General features: G+C 40.0%; 1 protein-coding gene across 6 annotated transcripts in view; it reads right to left on the bottom strand.

Annotated features, from left to right (window-relative positions):
• Positions 1 to 21962, bottom strand: part of SHANK2 (SH3 and multiple ankyrin repeat domains 2) — a 282608-nt gene that overhangs the window by 221282 nt on the left and 39364 nt on the right. For 5 of the 6 annotated variants that reach the window (XM_066187426.1, XM_066187431.1, XM_066187424.1 and 2 more), the window contains exons 6-11: positions 21515 to 21586; positions 21273 to 21381; positions 20868 to 21019; positions 19910 to 20077; positions 17686 to 17802; positions 13662 to 13739 (exon numbers count right to left, since the gene is read on the bottom strand). In XM_066187426.1, coding sequence (XP_066043523.1) covers positions 13662 to 13739; positions 17686 to 17802; positions 19910 to 20077; positions 20868 to 21019; positions 21273 to 21381; positions 21515 to 21586 — 696 coding nt within the window. The remainder of the gene's footprint in view (positions 1 to 13661; positions 13740 to 17685; positions 17803 to 19909; positions 20078 to 20867; positions 21020 to 21272; positions 21382 to 21514; positions 21587 to 21962) is intronic. The other variant, XM_066187427.1, reaches the window with a different exon arrangement.

The raw sequence follows: 21962 nt of genomic DNA, 5'->3' as shown, positions 1-21962 counted from the left end.
ACCAAAATTCTACATTTGTACTAAATTTCTTTGTACTTTGGAATAAAATAGGAATGTAGTGCCTTGGCAGAAAATACTAAGAGTTTGATTCTCTCCATGCTTCATAATTTACATGGTTTTAAATAGCCATAGCTCACTTTTCAGGATGTTCTGTAGACAAGTGCTAGATTTAAAATTAAGAGGTTATGGCAGGAAAGAAGGCTTTGTTTGAGGTTTCTTTTGATCACAAGACATCTCCTCTTGGCAGAGAAAAAGTAGCACAGCCAGAAAAACTGCAGCAAAAGTTTGCTTCCAATTCCAGTAGGAAATGGATTCCAGACATCAAAACGCATCACATGCATGTTTACAGACGTGAACTATCGCCATGAAAGGCTGGAGGTAGCACTTTACAACTAGAGGCTATCTGCTGACTCTTTTATGCTGAAGCTTCAAAAATTGCAGCTTTTCTAAACCTGCATATGCAGCAGTCTTGCCATAATTCAGGTACTTTCATTCCTGGAGCAAATGTCCTTTCATGTTGTACTTTTGACATTTATCTCACATCAAAAGTCTGTGTGTTCTCAGACACATTATTCTGCAAACATGATAAAATCTGGTTCTGCATGTTGTACGAAATAAAAACATCACTCACGCAAAATTTCCACTAAAATCTGCTATGTGTTTTGCCCTGTTTTTAAAGGGTGTCTTTACTTTGCATCCAGAATCAGAAAGAGCTCACCTGCAGCGTCCCAGCACAGTGTCAATCAAAGCCCAGCAGAAAAGCCTGACTCAGTAACGCAGTGCTTTTAAACCCAAACCAGGGTCTTTGGATCCTGTAGACATTTGGTTGGGAGCCCTGCCACATGCTACGGTACAGAGAGTAGAAATTATCTTGTTGGGTTTTTTAATCAGCATTAGAGGCAATTTTATATGAATGACAGTAACTAAAGTGAATCACTTATCAGCTCCCTCCCAAGTTTAATTGACCCCACTAAGGCTGTTGACATGGGCACCTAATTATTACCTAATTACCTTTGATAACACACATGTCTGGCCTGGGTAAGTCTGCCACAGGGAAGCAAGCAGAGAGTAAAGCTAAGCAGGAAGATGGATCTTGGTTGGATGCAAGTCATATAAAATAAAAAGAGAGGATAAAACCATGCAGCTGGACAGTGGTACCTCCTCCTATTCCCACAATGGTCTGTCTCCAGTGTAACAAAACTCAATGGAGTGTCCAAAACGGGTCCCAGCTGGGACACCCTGAAGCACAAAGCCACAGGGTGAACAACTCACTGGAGCAGAGCCAGGAGCTGGCTGTCACTCAGGGGGTGGAACAGGGAGCATGGCCAGAAAGGTTGTGTTTACACAGATATTTCCTCTGCCTCGGGAAAAGGAGAGCTGTCACAGTCACCCCAGTGTCTCACTCGCTGTCTCACAGACAGATGTTTCCTTCAAACGATGCAACTGCTTCCAGGGCCTCGCTGTTTGCCATGGCAGGCAGTGCCAGATGCTCTGCTGCCAAGCCAAGGGAGGAAGGGAAGGAGTTTAATCGACACTTGGTGAGTTGCTACGGGTGGTAACCAAGGGATAGTTCAGCCGAGTGGAAACCTGAATGAATGATGCAGTTGCAAGGCTGGGACTGGGAGGGAGCAGGCAGGAGCAGCATCCCAGCATCCTACTCCAGCACTGGGCAAAGAACAGCACCCTCAACACTGACAGCTTCACAAGTGGGTCTCTTCCTCCTGACAGATCCACACCCCTGGCTTTCTGATACTCACAGTCAGAAATGTTCCCTCTGGATATAGGCACTGTTTAAGTTGCCTTTCAGGAGTCAATTCAGAAATTAAATATTTGAGGCATCAGGTTAGTTCTGCTTTTTCAGAATCATGTTCTTAAACTAAGAAACTTAGTTTAAATAAGGGCAAATAAAAGTACTTTGTGTAAACAGTGAAAGTGGCCAAATGTCCTGTTACAGGTTTCAGTGAGACAGAGTTCCAGTATGACAGTGTTTTCAAATTCTGCATCAGACAGAAGTAGCACTGACTCATCACAATCTCTCTGTTTAGCCCCATAAATGTAGTCCTAAAGATATCAATTTACTTACATTCAAGTATTTACATTTTTTATGGGGATTAATGCCATTTTTTGTTCCTTTCAGGAAACTAGAAGTTGTATTTACACTTTACCTGGCACTAACCTTTTGCAATTGATTTTTTCCTGCTCTTGAAATGTATCAGAGGTAGAAATTATATTAAATTACAGCATGATTTTGTAGCCTGTTAACAAATACAATTTTAGAGCTTCATGGGCTAGTCCCTGAAAGGCAAACACCACGGCTAAATTACATTACCACTCTTGGGAACAAACTGCTACACCCAAGGAGAAACAACAGAAAAAAGACAAAAACTTAAGCTGTCCCTGCTTAAACCAAGGCAATGAACTTTGACAAACTTTCTCTTGGGCCTGAAGAGAGCCTGTTAGTCCATTCATGTTCCACTCAGTCCAGGCTTCTGCATTTCTGCTGCACATGGTTACATCTGAGAGACCCAAAGCTCTGAAAGGCAGAGCGTTTGGAAGGAGCAGAGGGAGCTGCAGGCTTGTAGCTGCCATTCACAGTGAGCACATAAAACATCACCACTCCCTACCTGCTTTTTCTCCCCCTGCTCTTCTCTTCCAGACAATTTCCCTTTCCTGAGAAAAATGCATTTCATTATTCTTTCCTTCAGGGCTGATGTTTCACCTTTCTCTTGTCTCTGCCAGTCAGCAGTGCTTACTGAATGATGGCTTGCCCAGAAAGCTTGGACTGGCAGTAAGTTCAGGCATGGTGCTGTACATTAAAGGAGGTAACTCCAGCCCAGCACAAAATGTGAATTATGTCAGCGCAAATGCAGGTGGACAGACAAGACACTGAGGTAAATCTTCCCTACAGGTTCCCATCTTCAGTGAGAACTACAAGAAAGAGGTCACACAGCCCTATGAATGAGACTTTAACCATCAGACTCCAGAAACTGCCTTCCACCTAAACCACAGGCTCACAAAATCATAAATTATTTCTCATTCCACCAAGGACTATATTATTTTAACAATGAAAAAAACACCACTCAAGCAGTCACAGCCATCACACAACAGGATTCACTATCAGCAGAGGCACGTGAGAAATTATCACAAGGGAATTTAGAAGGAAGGGTTGGGATCACTTCCTTAATTAAAAGATTTTCAGAAATGCTCTTCCACGTATCATAATCAGAATGTGTTTGCTTAGTATTAAAAATATACAACCACATTCCAATAACCACAGCTTTTGGAGATTGACACCTCTTTAATTTGATACAAAAATCCAATGGTGTTTACTGTGGGGCAATGAAAATGTAACATAGCTAAACTTCAACGTATTTGTTTTCTACTGTGTCCTCTGGAAAGAAAAGCTCTCCCTAATAAACAGAGGTACTTGGAGCCTAAAGCCACTTTAAATTTAGTCCCAGAACACCATCAAGCCCACAGCAGTCATCCCCAAGGACATCAAGAAGTTAGGTTGTTAAGTGCCAAGACCCTGTTCCCATGTGTGCCCACATAGGACACGGCAGCGGGAGGCTCCAACCCTGATAAATGGTGACACAAAATCACCCAGCACGCTCAGCAGACTCAAACAAATCCCATCCTAAATGGATCTGCATTAGCTGCTCTCATGTAGCGTGTGGATTTTATAACTCTACTCAACGGGACAGATGGAGTTCAGTTTGGAAAAGCAGGAAGCAATCTGTGTTCCGAATTTCTTTTCCATAGGTGTGGGATGGAAATGTATCGATCACCCGCTGTTAGTTCCTTATGCAATTCCAGGAGCCTGCACTTGAAGAGATGTTTATTGATTCAAAGAGCACCACAAGTACCTGGAACTCAGATTCCTTAGGAAGGGCATTCTCGTGTAATACCTGAGCAAAATGTGACAATGTAGCAAACATTTCTCTGAGCTCAAATCACAACGCAGACCTCAGGTGTTTTCCATCAGAATGTTAAGAATTCAAAATGGTCTTTCTCTGAACCAGTTGGAAAATCCCACATAATTGCCACAGCCATATAATCTAAGGCAGAACTGCTGGACAAGCATGAATTCCTTACTCCACTTTGCAAAAATCAAAGGGCAAAGTTTCACCCAACATTTTGTAGTTCCATGGACTGCAGATGATTTTTGACTTTAAAGCTACAACGAAGCAAAATAAAAGAAGCGGAAGCTTCTTGGTTCACCTCATCAAAAAAATAAAACCCAATGCTTGATTAATATTCTATTTGTATCACCAATTCCCTGTCTTTTTCTTTCAGTGCTGCTGAATACATAGAATTTGGATGACACAAAACATGACCTCAAGGAGATACATATATGTTTGCATTATAGAGACACACATTTACACTCCAAAACGTCATTAAAAAATAATCAGTTCTGAAGCTGAGATGTAATACATCTATTTAGAAATATGTCAGAAGCAAATCACTACTTCAGGAAGTTTATGGTTGTGCAGTATTTTGTACATTTAAAAAAATAATAATGTTTTTGTTGAAAATAGATCAGAATTAAAAGGTTTTATTGTACAAAATAAAATAAAATTAATTTTATCCATTTGAAGTTTCCTTTCAGGTGTAACATTTTCAAGTTTTGGTAAAACTCACTGAAATAAGGTAAGATAGAATAAAGTAAAGCAGTAAAATTGAATTTATTTTCTTTAAATAATAGCCAGCAAAGGTTTATACTAACTGCAGAAATAACCCACATTCTCTACCAGGACAAGAAAATGCTGACAATTTTCCTAAATTACTTTATAGTAATGTTATGAAGAAATACAAGTAAAAAATTCATATTCAGCATTTTCCTGCATGCTTCTTTCCTGGACAGAAGAGAACTCTTAACATTTTTAATTATATAATGTAATACAAGTTCAATATTATGCATTTTGAAAGGAACTGTGTATATTAATATATCTGATGTCCAGTAGATGGCAAAATATCAGCAACCACCACCTTTAATATTGGCACTTGATTCATTCAAACCCCAAAGTAATTCTTTTTTTCTTTTTGTTTCCAATATCCACTTTCTATTTCATTGGAGAGCAGGATTAGCTTTACCTTTTAGATGTTTTCTGTCTATTATCTGCTCGAAAGCCAATTTCATCTTCGCCAGGTCTCGATACAACAAAGCACAATAATGTTACTATCCTTTAAATAGTCCTTTGAAGACAGTTTCTTCACCACTGATTTTTTTTTTCCTCCAAGAGCATTCTGCTGCTACTGTTCCCAAATTTGCCAGCACATGTTAGCATACTGTGTACTAAAATCTCTTAGCAACAATATCTTAGTGTCTAACATTTCTCTTCTTCCAACTATGATTCACGGAGCCATCTGTAGTCAGATATTGACATGCAGCATCCTAAAATAGGCACCTTACATTTGCTCAACAACTAGTTTTAGCATCTGAAAATATAAATTATGGGGAGAGGGCCAATATTTCTGTGAGGCTCCTCAGCATTCCCTGGATCATTTTAGCACTGTTTAAACAAAAGCTCGCCACAAGCGCTTCGCCTCGGTATTGAGGGCAAAGTATTCCCGCTTTTCCAAACGACAGCTCTGCTTACGCAACCCTCCGAGCAATCCCAGGCTTCCCTGGTGAGGACCACCTCACACTGCTACTCAGGCTGTTTTTAGTAGTAATCCAAGACTAGATTTTCAAGCTCCAAGATCCCAGTGTTCTTCACACCCTTGGAAGCCCCAGGCTCATGGGAGGCATCCCACAATGGGTGGCACAAGGTCAGTGTCCCAGCTGGGTGAAGACAAAGGAGGAAAATTTACAAACACAGCCTCCCAAGCACTGCTTTTGCCTCCCAAAACTCTTACTAAGCTTGCTCTCAGAAAACACAGCATCTTCTTTTCAGCTGCAGCAAATTAACTCTTAGAAGCGAAGACTTTGTGTAACCCAAGTTATTCGTGGCAATGTGCTGTGCAATACTGTACATCTTAAAAGAATAGTGCTGTACTAAAAATGTTAATTAAGCAGGAACAGGAAATGTTAATTAAAAAATGTATTCAGCAGAATACATTATATAGGAAGAGTTGATAGTATGGCTTTGGAACTGTCTCAAGCGTGAGGAACACACTTCCACCCCAGCAAAATCAGTGGGATTTCATCCACTTCAAAGGAACTGAGATTTTACCCTAAATACTTCTCAGCAATTAATATTTTAAAAACAAGCAAACACACAACAACGCACAGCCAAATACAGCTGGACTTCATCAAAAAAAGCACCCTGCAAGCATAACAGCGCTGGCACATTTTCCTTGCTAAAATGCTGGGTTCGCTTGCAAGAGATTCGACAGCCCCCATGGGACTTCTGGAATACACTCAGTAGCCATGAAGCTGTGCCAGGGCTGAGTGAATTCCAGTCAGAATTTGGGGAAGGCAATCACTCTGAATGACCTCTTTTCTGTCTCTTCTAGGTCCTGCAGCGCTGTCTTAGCAGGACTGGAAAACACCTAAAATGCCTGCAGGCACCTTTGTTCTTTTTCCAGTCTTCCTTACTAAAGGTTTAAAAGGCAGAACCTGTGTTTTATTCTCCACTGTCCTTTCACGAACACACACAACTGCATCCTTAAAATCTAACCACTCTTATTCAAGAATTAGCCATGATTGAATACCTCCAGATTAAACTAACCCTGCGTGGACACCAAGATAAAAAAAATGTAAGTCCTTTCCTCGCAACATGGGAGCAAATCACTTTTAAATCATCTCCTCCCTAGGCTTTGAAATGCAAACTTAACTCCTAAGACAAAAGGAGTCGTTGTTATGCAAGAACCAGCTTGACAGGAAGCGTTGAACTGAATACACCACCAAGTCGAGCAGAGTTACAAGGAAACATGTCAGGAAGCCTATAAAGGAACATGCAGGCAAATCCATCGCAGGCACAACTTCGCTGCTTCACGACGTTCTTTTATTTCCTCCTGTTTCTTGCAAGGAGAAGTAACTCAGATTTTTCAGTTATCCTACTTTTTACAGCCTCCTCCATGGTCACCGCACCTACTGGGAAATTTTATGATTCTATCTATTTTAAAAGTAGAGGAAAAAACCTTCCATCTTCTTCCTGCTTCTCTGCTGAAATGCCACCCAGCAAGTTGTCCTCAAGCAAGATGCGTTTCTCTACACTTGTGTTTTAATAATTAAAACAAAGCAGAAAAAGCCAAGGGTGATACACACACATTTACAATTACAGACTCATTCCTCAGGAAAATCTAGCTCAAGCTGGAAAGAGCCATCAAAAGCCAGTTATTACATAATCCTTGTTATTGCTACATGGGCGAGCAGTGGTTCCAAAGGAGTATTTACTGAAAGCAAATAAAGCCAGGTTGCAGCATCAGATGAATCAGATAAGATTCAACAGCCAGCAACAAAATTGACTTAATTTTCTTCGTCCCCTCCAATAATATGCTAAATCAAAAAGCCATGAAATGCAATCTTCTCCAGCTGAACTCTCCTAGAAAAAGGCTGAGAACATGTGCTATTTGCTAGGTTTTGTTTTCCTTGGCACTACAAAAACACTGGGCTGTGCAGAGAATTCAGCTCAAGAGTTTACGGGTCTATGCTGCTGTAGGGTGAAATCTTCCACCTCTCCAGGCAGCCTTACACCTCATGGAAAAGCCAAAACCCACCACGTCAGCAGCTTCTTCCCCAAACACTTTCAGAAAGAAAGTCTTCCTACTCACAGCAGACAGACACTTCCCACTATTTCACAGCAGAAACTTTCGGGGATTCAGTTTTGCACACACTTAATAATATAGTGTTGCTTCAACTGCTAAACCAAATGGCTGAAAATTCTTTTGGAAAGCCCTTACGATAAAATGCATCGGTGAACAAGACACTGTGATTATTTTACCTAATACATTTGGTGGCTCCATTCCAAACTCTGTGGGTTAACAACAATAAAACCTTTGGAAACAGCAGTCTAGCAATAGGCCATGCCAATAACATAGTCTGATGGAGATGGGATTGCCAACTGCATGCCAGGAATGCTCCCTCCAAATGGCAGTGGAAGAAGATGCTCAGTCTGTCCTACAGGCACAGATCCTACATTTTTATAAGGAGCAAGAACTTGGATACAGCCAGAAGAAAATGCTGAGTAGCCTGTTTTGAAATGCAAAAGCAAGAGATGATGCCACACAGCATTCAACCATCATAACTTCATGAATCCATTTCTGCAGGCCTGAAGTGCCCACGAGTCCCACTCACGGGTTATTTTATCTCCCAGAAAACCTGAATGGTGTTAACATCTCAAAACACCATGGTTTAAATTAGGATTATACAAATCCCCACTGCATCTTGTAACTTCACCCACAACAACTAATTGTGTCTGAATCACACTCAAGTTTTTCTTACTTTAAGACAAGAGCTGGTGGTGACCCTTACGATTTACTTTGCTTAATTTGTTCCCTTTTATAACTTCTGAGGTTTTTTTTTTTTTTTTTTCTGGTGGAAGAACAAACAGATTGGCTTCTAACTACCTCAGAGAGTCCACTTTTCCCAGAGCAATTGGACTGCCTGTGGGAATACCTGAGGCATGTCAGCTGGACAGCCCTGTCGGAGCATGGAGAGAATGGGGAAAAGGGGAAAAAAGGGGTCTTGGATCATTTACATGGAACACAACACAACAGATGGTCACATGGAGACTCCTCCGTAAGTTTGCTTTTGGTAAAAAAAAATGAAGACACATTCTGCAGTTAAGTATTTTTAGCATCTCCAAGCATGCCAATATTTTGCCTTTCTCAATAAAAGATAATCATATAATTTCATTCTTTTATGCTTTACTGCTTTACTTCCATTTGGCTGCTTTTCTGAAAAATCACAGGGTTAAAACCAAGGTCAGGAGGGACCAGCCAGCACTAAGAAAACCATCCATGAGTCAGGAGGAATCAATTTAACTCCATTCTGCATCCATATGTATTTTTCTTCTGTATCTCCCAATATTCTCAGGAATATTTCATTTGCCACCACTTCCCCCAATATCAATTTCCCCCCTTTTAGTTATTCCCCTTCCTTTTAATCATTATTATTTAAATTTTAATTGCATCTTTTAAAGAAATCATGCTGATTATGCCTACATATATACAGACTCACCTACATTTTTGATTTTTAAAGGAAAAATCCATAGTTTGTTCTGGAATGGTCACCTGTATAGATTTTTTTTTTTTTTAAAGTATGAGTAAGTTCCATTATTTGACTGAAATCAGGAGAAAAGCTGGAAAAATCTTGAAGTCTGACTAAAGGCAGAATGCATCATGAGCTCATAGCTGTATTTTTTGCCAACTATACCCAATATTCAGTGATTCATTGTTCACACAGGTGCTTCAGGAAAGGAACTAGGATGAAAATAAATACATGGAAAAAGCAAAGTCTTTCTGTAATTCATATGCTCCATGAACACAATGGTTCCATATTTTAACACCATGACAGGAGGCATTATTTTATATTTGTGAAGATGCTTTTCTGAGGCACCTGATGGAGATCTTGGGTTTAAAACTAGCTTGCACACCCTTTCCAAAAAAACCCAAAAAACACAACCACAACAACTGAGAAGACCTTCTTGTCCTTTGCCTGTAAATTTCATCCAAAAGAGGGAAGTTAAAAATGCCAATAACCTAAATCTAAACTGGGCTTTGGGAAGCCATTTTAGTGAGATATGCGTAGTTGTGTCTGTTTTCCCCCCCAGCCAGCTCAGCTTCCAAATCCATGGGTTTAGTTCCTGCTCCTGGTTTTGGAGCCCCTGTGTCTGAGTCAGCCTGGAAACCCGTTCCCACTGCCAGGTTATTAACGTGGAGATCAGTACACAGGGCAATTAAAGAAAATAAAACTAAACACCACAACATAACACAACGGGGAGAGAGGACAAGGAGGGGTGGGTCAGCAGAGTTTTTCAGTGTGAGGAAAACAACACATGTTTTTCCTCGCCCAGACTCCAAAACAGCTGAATCATTTTGTTTCTCTGAACAACAGAGATGCCAGGCATGGAAAATTTCAGTTCAAATGATTCAAATCTGGTAAAAAAAAAAGAAAAAGTGAGCAATTGAAAATACAGGCAGGGCCAACACACTGAAAGGAGCAATTCTACCTGCAGTGCAGCTGGAAGATTGCTGCTCCTCCTGCAATCCATGGGATGTAGACACATAGATTATCCAGGCTGGTCTGGGACAGCAAAGGCCAATCATTAAGGATGCCTGAGACACAAAGCATTCTCAGGTACAACTCTGCCGTTAAAAGCTGGCACTAAATGCCACCCCAAAATAGCTGTTCTGTACATTTAAACACATTTGTTCTAAAAACACTGACTAATTAGTAGCACCATTAGCTAAAATAGTGCCTTATTGCCCATTTGAATTATTCATATGGAGCTGCTGATTACTAAAAGACCTGATAAACAAGGTGTATGTTCATTTTAACTAATGCTTCATTTCAACAGCTTGTAAACACTGCTAAACACAGATTTCTTAGCTATTGGATTAATATTTGCCAGATAGGCAATGAATGATTTTACGTTAACTTTGAAGCACAAGAAGTGTGTGGAAAACTAAGCAGCTGTGGACAGTGATGGGATACCATGGCTTTTCTGAAAGGGTATTTCTGGAGGTTTTACTAATAAAATAAAAACTAGTAAAATAACATGTAAGTTACTTAGATGGCCCAGCCAAGGTGAGATTACCATAATCACTGGGTAAGTGACTAATAAACAGAACTGGCAATATAATATAATGACGTGGCACAGGTTTCATTTCACCTCAAATTACCAAAAATAAAATACAGGAAAATTTCTGCTGACCCCACATTCTGCAGACTTTCAGCAATGGGTGACATCAGCTGTACCTGACACTGATTGCTGACTCGATGCACCCCAGGGATGGGTCAGGATGAAACACATCCCTGCAAAGGCAGCTACTGCAAGGTTAGGCGCTTAACTGGAAAATACAGCCAAGCTTTTTTGTGTCCTCAACACCTGGCAAAGCCATTCCAACACTAAATCTGCTGGACACTGAAAAGGCAAAAAGGACACCCAGATCCCAGGTGGGCATGGTGTGGAATCCCTGAATTGAGTGTCACAGAATTCAGCCCAGATTAGTTTTCCTTCCTGCAATCTGGTATATCTACGCTTGCTTTAACGAGCCCAGTGATTTGGTGAGAAGTGAGCATGTGCACATTTATTCTTTCGGTGGCAAAATTGTACCACATTCATTGGACACTGATGCCTGATACAAACTCTGCCATTCATTTTCATCAAAAGAAATAAAGCCTTGGCAGACCTTGAAGACAGCACACAAATTTCTCCATGACTGGATCCTGTTGTTTTTACAGAATACCACAGCTTTCATATCATCAGTTTTCTGAGCAGCAACTCCAAAGAATCATCCTTTTAAGGTTGCTGAGAACGGGACATAATGGAGGTGGCTCAAAGGAATAGATGCTGCAGCTACAACCACTCTCATTATGTATATATGAGATGCCTCAATGTTCCTGCCTGCTGATTACATGAGCAAACATTTTTAGTATGCAAAATCCTATTGACTCAAGGGGATTCTGCATAATTTTATAACAGCTCCGCTTGTGGTGTTTGATCGGCTGGGTCAGCAACAGACAGATGGCAAAGAATTCATTCTAAGGCTGCTTTATTGCAGTGCTGGCATCAGGGTTTCCTCTACTCACTCCACTCTGAAAAAACAGAACTTCTGCATTCCCTACTCCTTTATCTGTTCTAAGGGCAAGAACAAGAATGTTGGAGCTGTCAGCACAAAGAGGAAGACAAATGAAAACTCTTCTGTGTGACATTTACCCTCCCCCCAAAATCCTAAACCAAAAAGGAAAGCTAACCTCAAAGACATTGAGTAACAAAATAATCTAATCCAAGAGATTACCCTGGAACACATTCCTCCCATAATTAGGGTTTTCTCTTGCTCTATTTTTTGATCATGTCTTAATTCTGAGGTGCAGAGAAAAGTATTAGCCAGTACTTAGTGAATTTATGCTTAGGACGTATTTAGATGGAAAGTTTTAAACAGTCTGAAAATGGTGCCTAAAATTAAATTATTTATGCACCGTTTCCCCAGTTTGAGGAAAATGGTCCCAAAAGTAAACAACAGTCTGGCTGGGATTTGCAAGCAGAACTCTTAGGCTCTGGAGATGCACAACTTAGGCCCAGAAAACCTTCAAAATACGGAGAGAGTTAAACTGATACAGAAATATTTGGCTGAGGGTTTTTTGTGGGGTTTTTTGTGGGGTTTTTTGGGGGTTTTTTTCTGAAAGCCCTGTAACTACACGTAAACTTGGAAGAGTTACCTCAGAGACCCACATGGATCCAGCAAAAATTCCAACTGCTTCACTTGTCAAAGCATTTGTCCTTGAATCTTCTGCCAGCATTAACCAAAGTGTGTCAAATATGTAATGGGGAAGACACACCAAGGAAAGATAAATCAGGATTTCTTTTAGTTGAAAAACTCCTTGGTTTGGGGAAACAGCCCCCTCTTGTTTCACCAAAGCACAGTTCCTGTTAATAGCACTGCACCATCATTCTTCCAGAAGCACTGATTTTTGTAACTTGAAAAAACTTCTACCGTTTGTTTTGGTTTTTATTTAATGCTACAGTTTCCATCCCTTTCTCACATGTCACTTTGCATTAGGAATGTTTCTCTGACGTCCAGGCTAATTAAGCCTGCTTCAGAAATAAGGGCTTGCGGTTGGCAGCCATACCTGACAACCCTTTGGACAACCAATTCTCTTCCATGTGGATTTTTAATTAAGTGTACTGAAAGTGCTTTCATATCAGAAAACAGGGACAAAATTTTGATAAATCCAAAGCAAGACTTCCATTTTCCTTTGGAGATGACAGATGGCAGCTTCAGCCTCTAACCTTGATGGTGCATTAAGTCAATCCCATCCCTGAAACTTAGCCCAGCTCTTTGCCCTCACATCCAAGGAAGGAAGAGTTTCTTTTTGGCTAAATCAAGAGGTGCCAAGCAAACCAGAGTGCCCAGACAATCTTTGGATCCCTCTTGCGTGGATCTTGGATCTGTCTAAACATGAATCTGGAAATCAGCACAGAGCAAGACACATCCGACTGCAGAACACCAAGGATTTCATCTTTTGTCACCAACAATGTAGCCCTGCTTCGTGCCTGAGATGTTTGGTTTTCTGAAATTCCTTTCCCAGGGAATTTTCTGTAAACAAGAAGCATGTTTACATTCTTTCCCTAGGAGGGACTACTTTCTGATGTCCCTCTGATCTGACCAATGTGATTGAAGAAGTTTGTCTTCTTGTCACCAATCGAATTGATCTGTGTTGAACAGTATAAAAAGGAAAACACTTCCCAAAAATAAAGGAGTCACTTTTTCAGCCTTCTGAAGTCGGAGTCTTTGTATCATTGTAGTGTATTACAGCATCACAACAGCTTACTGAACTCTCAGACTCATTAACAGTGTCACCAGAGGATGTTTTCCTCTCATTCCTAATTATTCCAGGACACCTTCACTCAAGGAATTAGATAAAAGCCAATGTTTTCACTTGCACACTCCACACCTGTGTTCAGTACGGTGCGACTTCTCCCCAAACCCAAGCTCATGCAGTGTCTTCTTCCCAATATTTCAGGGGGAAGAGATATTTCCTTTATTACCTGAAACGGAGACTGGCTGTTGTAATTCTTGATCTCCTTGCTGGCGCCCCGGAATAGCAGCACCCTTGCACAACTCTCCTGAAAATGATGGAAACGGAAACTTGTTCTTAAGGAACCCTTGGCACTAAAGGGACTGTAACTGCTAAGAGGTTGTGAGGTGTTTGGTCCATATTTTCATGATTAAAAAATAAACCACAGAAATGATTTGAGAATTTAAATTATTAAAAGAGCATTTTAAAAATGGCAGGGCTTCAGGTGCTTTGCAGTGTATTAGAAACACTAAGCACATCCGAAGAAACATGCAGGAATGCAAGAAGTAAATACCTTAGTAAACTTTTAAGCAACTGTACTGACAAAGTTCCATGTCTGACAAATCAGATTTTACACAGATTTGACTCCCATATGGGTTCTTTGCCTATTTTGTAGGGCAAACAGTACTGTTCACAGAACCGGGATGAATTATATCCCTCTCTCCTGCTTAAGATTAAACAAAGCAGTTTTACCACTTATTTGGTTGAGGACTTTTTTTCAACCTACTCTCAATATTAAATGTGTGACTTTTTTTAGTACACATGAAATCATTTGATCTGTCAATACACACTGCACTGACCAGCCTTATGGCCTCTCTTTTTGTTGTTGCAGCCCTCTTGTTAGAGAGCGAAAATGAGCTGAGACACAGACTTCTTGTTGGTCACAGCATGAAAAGGGTCCTGATCCTCTTCACAGCTCAGCCATCATGACTCCAACCATTCACTGACTCTGGCTGCAGCAAGCTCCTGCTGGAGGTTTCCCCTGCAGCCCCTGACCACTGGTTATTCCCTGCTAAACTCCGACAGCAGGTGTCAGTGTGCAGACTCTGCTGGTTATTTCTGCTAAACTCTGACTGCAGGCTTTCACCCAGCTAGACTGTGGCTGCAGGTTCCAACAACAGGCTCTGACTGCAGCCCCTGACTGACCTCACAGCAGTGATTCCCTCTCCCCAGGATCCTTCTTCTTCATGGTTCCCTCTTTCTCAAGGTTCCTTCATGATCCCCTCTCACCAGCTAACCCACCTCCCTTTTATCATACTTCTCTTTATTTGGTATAGCTGTAACTCATCAAGAGCAAGACTGTATTTTGTAATTAACACAGCTGTTCCTTATCAGGGCAAGGTCACCTCTGTTCCCTTCTTCTACTTCTTTTCCTCTAAAAAATGCTAGCAGTTACAGCACAAGGAGGAAAATTTCACTTCAGACCCTCTAAACTGAGAAAATCTGCAAAGGAAATTTCTTAAAAATAATTTATTTTGGCCAATACAGTCCATTGGTCAAATCATTGCTCTCCAGGACTGTTAAATATGAATGACCACAATCTGGTAGAAATTCTTGTAGCTTCTGAGCAGATTCTCAGAAATTTTGAGGATTCCTGTATGGACTCTGTTTCCTACTTGTCATCTTTAATGTTCATCTTAGGGTCTTATGCAAATCAATTTACATTTCAAAAGGGTTTTATATCCCCTCATCATAAATATTGTTCTTAATTTTGTGCTTTCTGGGTTGTCTTGATATGCTGTGCTATGGAGTTCTACCTAATGAGGTATTTGGATGTGCTACCTTTCACTTTGAACAGTAAATTTGCAGTCAGAGAAGACAAAACGCATAATTTAGGTATTTTAGTGACAGAAATGAAGCTTATTTACTAGACTGTGAGTCATAGGTTAATTTGCAGAAATTATAATTGAAAATCATTTCTGTCATTGTGTTTTCTAATTTCCCACAGTAGATTCTTGGTCCCATTAAGTCTCCCCATCACAGGCCTGCCCTAGGTGTATCTTGAAAGAAGGTTATCCTAACTTTTCCTCAACTGAAAAACAACAGAATGGATCAAGATGGTAAATTAGCAATTATCTCTTTGATTATGATTTTTAATGATATACAATTAACTGAGATAGTCTCATTTGCTTGCACTGCAATCTGCACTTCAGTTGCATTCTCTCTATTTCTAAACAATTGATCAATGCCCAATTTTAATCAAGAATTTGAGGATACAAATAATTATATTGAAAACCATACTGTATTTATTACGTGATTATTCATTTATTTATCAGAATAAATCATCCAACATCACAACACCGAAACAATCATACATTTAAAAACTGTCTACAAATTTAACTGAGCTGTCTGCAGTGTAATGAAAATGTGCAAAGGGATTTATTAACTAAATGGTTGTGATTTAAAAAGTTCTGCCAAAAGCCATCAAAAAGCTGCTCAACATTAAAAAAAATTCAAGAAAATTTATTTGGGTTAAGTACTGCATTTGTTTATTTATTTATTTATTTTTAGTCTTTTGAAGCAAACAAGTATTCTTAACTTCATGTTTGCTCCTTTTAGTTTCCTCCCCATCTGTCAGATTATATTCAATTTTAATACTGCAATAGCTTTCATCTCAGATCCAATCCTCCCAGGGAAAGAGGGCACATTTCATCCCAGCAAAAAACAGACTTACTGCATGGCCACGGAATAACTTTCAAAACCAAGAGTTTATTCAGATCAGGACTTCCCTGACATCCAGGAAAACAAATTTACCAACTTCAGAAAGTAACCCAAGAAAATTCCCCAGCGAAGACTGGAAGGAAAGATCAAAGGGGTAACGACTCCATCTACAGGAATCTGGAGGTAACAAGGATACTGCTGTCCTTCCCAACCTCTCCTGTTGGAAAAGGCAGCACTGTTCCTTCCACAAGGAGCACTAACAATTTTCCATTAAAAAAAAACACTGGCAAAATCAGCACAGGTTAAGGTTCACAGCACCCCGAGGGAAACTTTGAATTTCTACATACACTGGATGAAGGAAAACAGAAGGATGACAGTGCAGGCAGAAGATGTTGAAGTTCCATTCACCACGCCAAGCTTAGTGACTGTGTAAATATTTGAAAATTTGTAGATGCAGTTTCACTTAGAGTCTCTAAGTCTCCTGCAGAATAACTTCTTCTACTGAGGTCAGGAAAACACATCTCTGCATGAAAAACACTGTCATTCTACAGGATTGCTCTAATTCTCACCTCATACTGCATAACCTTTGCTAAAAGTGTATGGTCTTGAAAAATGTCAGATTATTCCCAAATATTTTTTTTTTTTTAAGCCGAGGGTATTTTAGACCTAATTGAGGAATCTGTCTTGACGAGACTTTAGGAAAAAAACCCAAGATGGTAATCAATTAAGAAGCAGATGCTTTAACAGATGTTTCAGATGTTTTGCTGTTTACAGTCACATCTCCTGCTTTCCAAATTCAATGTAGTATTTTATGTGCTGAATTTTAACATAGTTGTAAAACTCATCCCCTCCCCATCCTGTCCCTGCAAAGAGAGTATAAAATGCTATCAAATCAAAAGGTTCTACTACTTGTAAATGACTACACAAGTTGTAAACAACAAAGAATGCAGTATATTCTGTATAGAGACATTTCCACAGTATTTTACACCTCTTTCTTATTTAATTCTAAATTAAACTGCTATATAACAGCAATAAAGTCTGTATAGGAAACAAATATTTAGATATGAATCAAACCCAAAAAAAGTGGCAAAGCATAATGTTTTCTTTTCCAATATCCATACTCTTGCTACCTACAATGTGCAGCCGCATTTGTAATCAGTGAATGAAACACCAATAAAATAATTTTTATTATGTTCTTTCCAGTTTCTAAGACCACTTTTTAAAACCTGAAGCACTTCATTGCATCCAAAATGATGTAGTGATAGGATGAAGGGGAAAGGCTTCAAATTGAACGACAGCAGGTTTAGATCAGATATTGGGAAAGAATTCCTCCCTGAGAGGGTGGTGAAGCCCTGGGGAAGTTGTGGATGGCCCACCACTGGAATGTTCAAGGCTATGTTGGACGGGGATTGGAGCAATGAGGTGTAGTGGAAGGGGATTGGAACCGGATGATCTTCAAGTTTCCTTCCAAGCCAACCCATCCCGTGATTCTGTGAGCTCCCAGCTCCTGCTGAACATTTCTGTCCCTGCAGGGGGCCAGCAGGGGCTCTCACCTGGTTGTAGAGGGCACAGATGTGCAGGGCCGTGTTCCCCGAGGCGTTCTGCGCACACATGTCGGCTCCGTAGAACAGGAGGTGCTCCAGGTGTTGGACATGCCCATACCTGCAAGCCTGGGCAGGGATGCGTCAATATTTTGGTTATTACACAGCCTAGGCAAGAGTTCCAGGGAAAGATTTTCAGCAGAAGAAGGTGCTGGTTTTACTGAGGGTCTAATTTTTAGAACCATGCCTGGTTCTCTGATGGGAGCACAGACACTCAGATGTGCATTCCTGCACCAACTCCAATGTGGGCACTTCAGGTACAGCAATCCTGCACTTGAGTATAACCATCTGGTTGTTTTGGGAATGGCAGCCTAAGGGATCAAGAAAATACTGCCTTTGGAACTTTTTACCCACTACTGTTCATGACTCAGATGTGACAACTTTTTGTCCTGCTACACTCCGGAATGCTGCCCACCAGATGGCACTGAAGATGATCAGACTGCCAGAGCTTTTTCCCAAACTGCTTACATGCCTTAGAAGGAAAATCTGGCCAAAATCCAAGTAAATCTTGGTTCTGTGGTGTCAAGCAGACACACAGCATACACAGGGCACTGCTCCAGAACAGGTTGAAATCTTCAAGAGTTACTTTATCTGTCACGCAAATAAAAGGTTAGACCCTGGATTTTTGGAAATAAGCCTCTATAAAGAAGATTCATAGAAATTAGAAACTTTCCTGATTAGCAAATAAGTTTTAGAAAAACCACAGTAATTCTAGTCCTTGGCCTCTTTTATTTGACTTCCTTCTCCTCTGTGGCCCACTGACCAAGCACCACCCAGTTTCTAATGTTTTGAACTTTGTGGTATCTCAGATCGGCATCATTCCTACATAAATCAGAATTTAAGGTAAGAGATACAGATATAGAAATCCATTCAGTCTTTCTGAAGTACCTCATCACTCCTGAATTCAGTGGGAGGTACAGACTGACACATCTGGCTTGGATCTACAATTTGGAAGAGAAAAGTTAAGTGGATTGCTCAGTGCATAAATCAAATCCCCATCCTTCTTAATTCATTGAGGAATGCTTGAATTATTGATTAGAGAAAACAGATTGTTCCTAACCCAGGTGTAAACATTGATTTATTTAGGATTACAACCAACACAGGGGCGTTAGAAAGCTCTATTTCATTATGAGAAATAATAACCTCATGTGTATGAGGCTGGGGTTTTAAAAGAAGGACATTTTCTCTGTATTTTCAGGAAGTCCAGATGGGGTAATACTTTGATCTAGACTATCCATTTCCTCCACATCCCCAAAAAATATGGTAATAAAATTATTCCATTCTTTTCCCCTACTCCAGAAATGGATCCAAACAACCGTGACCTGGACCCACTTTGTGAAAAAGCTCAGATTCCTGCTCAAATGTGGGTACCAAAGGTACCTCTCATTTCTTTCCAAGAAAAGAAGAAAAAAAAAATCTGTGTACTAAAGAATTTAGTGCACAGAAAATAAAGTGAGTCGAGATGACCCAGGCAGACCTGTAAGGCTGATTACTTGTATCTTTATTTATCTCACACTACAGCAGTATCAATTTTTGTAATTATCCAAATTTGTCCGTACAGAGAAATGACAAAGTAGCTGCAATGACATTGGGACTGTTAGAATCTTTAAACTTTGTATATTACTGAATTTATCACAATGCAAAGGGAAATCAAGACAGCATTTTTACACAACTGCTGGATAACATTCAGGCATTTCTGGAGAGGACAGTGAGGGGATGATGGATCCCAGCAGCAGGATCCTGAACCCAAATCTTCCTGTAAAGTTCAGCAAAGACTAGGGGAAAGCACCCTGACAAACACACAAGAAGCATTACCAAGGACACTGACACTGGCATCTAACCAAAAGAATGAGCTACATTTTCCTACTGAAGTGTCTCAAACAGGAATCTAAACTTCCAAGAGTCCACAACATAAATATGACCAGTGCAACTTCTGCAGCAAAATCCACAGTAACCAGAGGATTCCAAAGTTACGGAAGACCACTGGAACAATTTTCTACTTCTAAGTCACCACAGCAGGACGCAAGGTGAATAAATAAAAAGAAGTAGAAAAGCAGATAGAAAAAGGAAGCAATTTCATACTTGAATGTGCAGGGGTTTCAAAATTGTGCTTAACCTGAGAACAACCACGGCACATTTCCTCATGCAAGTCCAACCAAAAGTAAATCTTTCCTACCTGATGAATTTCCTGCCATCCATTTTCATCCTTGCAGCTGACTGTAGCATGTTCATGGAGTAAGAGCTCACAGCAGAAAGGGTCCCCTCCCACCACGGCTGTGTGGTACAGTGGGGTCAGGCCACAGCTGTCCTTGTAGTTTGGAGATGCTCCCAGCTCTAAAAGGGTCTGAAAGCAATCATAAACTGTGAAAAAGAGATTTGGGAGGGGGACTTCTGCCTAGGAAGGGTCTTTACCTGAAAAGGTATGTATAAGGTTGATACTTGGCATAACATTTTTTTCTCACCTATGTATCAGCTGGTAAGAGTGGGCCACAGCACAGACTGAGTGAAGCAAGAAATGACCTTGGAAGAATTAGGATCTAGAGGAATCTATGGGGATGGCACAGAAAGAAGGAGTGGCAATGTCCAGTTTCCATCCTCTCACTAGGTTCAGAAATGTCGGCTCTGAAAATGCTGCATCACCTTTGCAACACATTCACCTCTTCAGTTCCAAGGTGCTTTAACAAAAATGTCATGCAATTTGAGTATCTGCCAAAAGGGAATCAGCAAAAGCCATAAACCTAAGACTTAATCTAGACCATCAGTGTGATTTAAGAATATCTGTTAAAATACAAAAGAAAACAGAAGATACTGTGTTAAGGCACAATGTGCAATCCATGCCACTGGAAGCTGTTTTCGAAGAGGTAAGTGACAATAATTCTTATTTCCTCAGACAGATCTCAGTGTATCAATGAATAAGTTTAAATTTCAGCACTTCCTACCAGGAAAAGATAAATCAGAAATTAAAAGGCTCTTTATTGAAACCAATGCTAAGATTTGAAAACCACAAGAAAGCACTAGAACAAGCACACCTTAAAGGATCTATGGAGGACAATACAGTAATTAACTGAAAACAGTCTCCTTTATGACTTTTTTTTTTTTTTAATAACACATAATTTGCTCTCGAAAGTATTTACCTTGAGGGCTACTTGGTTCTTGGCTCTAGCTGCTTTGTGTAGAGCTGTCATTCCATCTTTGGCTCTGAAGTCTAAATGTGCTCCTCCATTTTTCAGGGCTTTTATCACTTCTACTGTATTGTCAAGCTGAGCTGCCAAAGTTAGGGGTGTTTCTAAGGAAGAGAATAGGATGTGCTTGGAAAAAGGTGAGCAAAATTGTAAAATAAAGTTACTTTATAAAATAATGTTAAAAATACTGTTCAAAGAAAAGCAAAAAATTATCAATTATCTCCTTTTGACAACAAAGCCCTACAGATTCCAGTGGCTCAGAGTTGTGAAGGAATGTGTGAGATTCACCCTGTTAATCAATTTAAGTTTAACTAACTCAAAGTACTCCTTTATGCTGCTTAGTTTTGTTGTTCTGACCTCCACTTTCTAAGTCATGATAGTTTGGGTCCAGTCCTCGGTCCAACATCTTGGTCATTTTTTCCACAGAGAGATGGTGGACATGATCCATAAATTTTTTCAAATTGGCCTGAAACAAAGGGTGAAAAATTAATCATCCTCTGATTTCAAAACTAAAATTTTGTCTAAAAATGAAGCATTCTGTCAACTGATGTCAACACCCACTGTAGGTAATTGCTAAGTCCTGCAGGAAATTGGGATACCTTGGTGTGAAGCTTGGCCAGCTGCTTTTCATCAAGGTTGAACTGTCTGTACACTCTTTTCTTGTAGCGAAACTGAGGGAGGAAAAGAAGAAGAAATTTTAAAACTTAAAAACTTAAAACTCATAATATCATTTTCTGACCTTATCAGGAAGTATCATCCACGGTGATGGTAGATTTAAGCAAAATTTTTAAAATTTTAGAAATAGGCTCACTATTTCATATAGTTTTACATCATTTAAGCAAAATTCATATCTTGTACGAATGCACTGAGATCAGTGAAGATGTGTGGGAAATGAGATCAGGCTCTAGAATCTACAGAAATAAGAAAGAATTACGCTGAGAAGAGCTTTTCCCCAAGGATTTCTGTGCACTTTCTTTTATAGTCTCAGGCAGAAAGCGCTGGGAAGGCATGTTAAATAAAAAAAATATCGATTTCAAAATTGCAGCT

This window comes from Chamaea fasciata, unplaced genomic scaffold, assembly GCF_029207755.1.
Source record: "Chamaea fasciata isolate MVZ Bird 193981 ecotype frontalis unplaced genomic scaffold, bChaFas1.0.hap1 SCAF_7, whole genome shotgun sequence".
NCBI lineage: Eukaryota > Metazoa > Chordata > Aves > Passeriformes > Sylviidae > Chamaea > Chamaea fasciata.
Note: the sequence above shows the minus strand (reverse complement) of the source record. Positions and strands in the feature narration are given on the sequence as shown.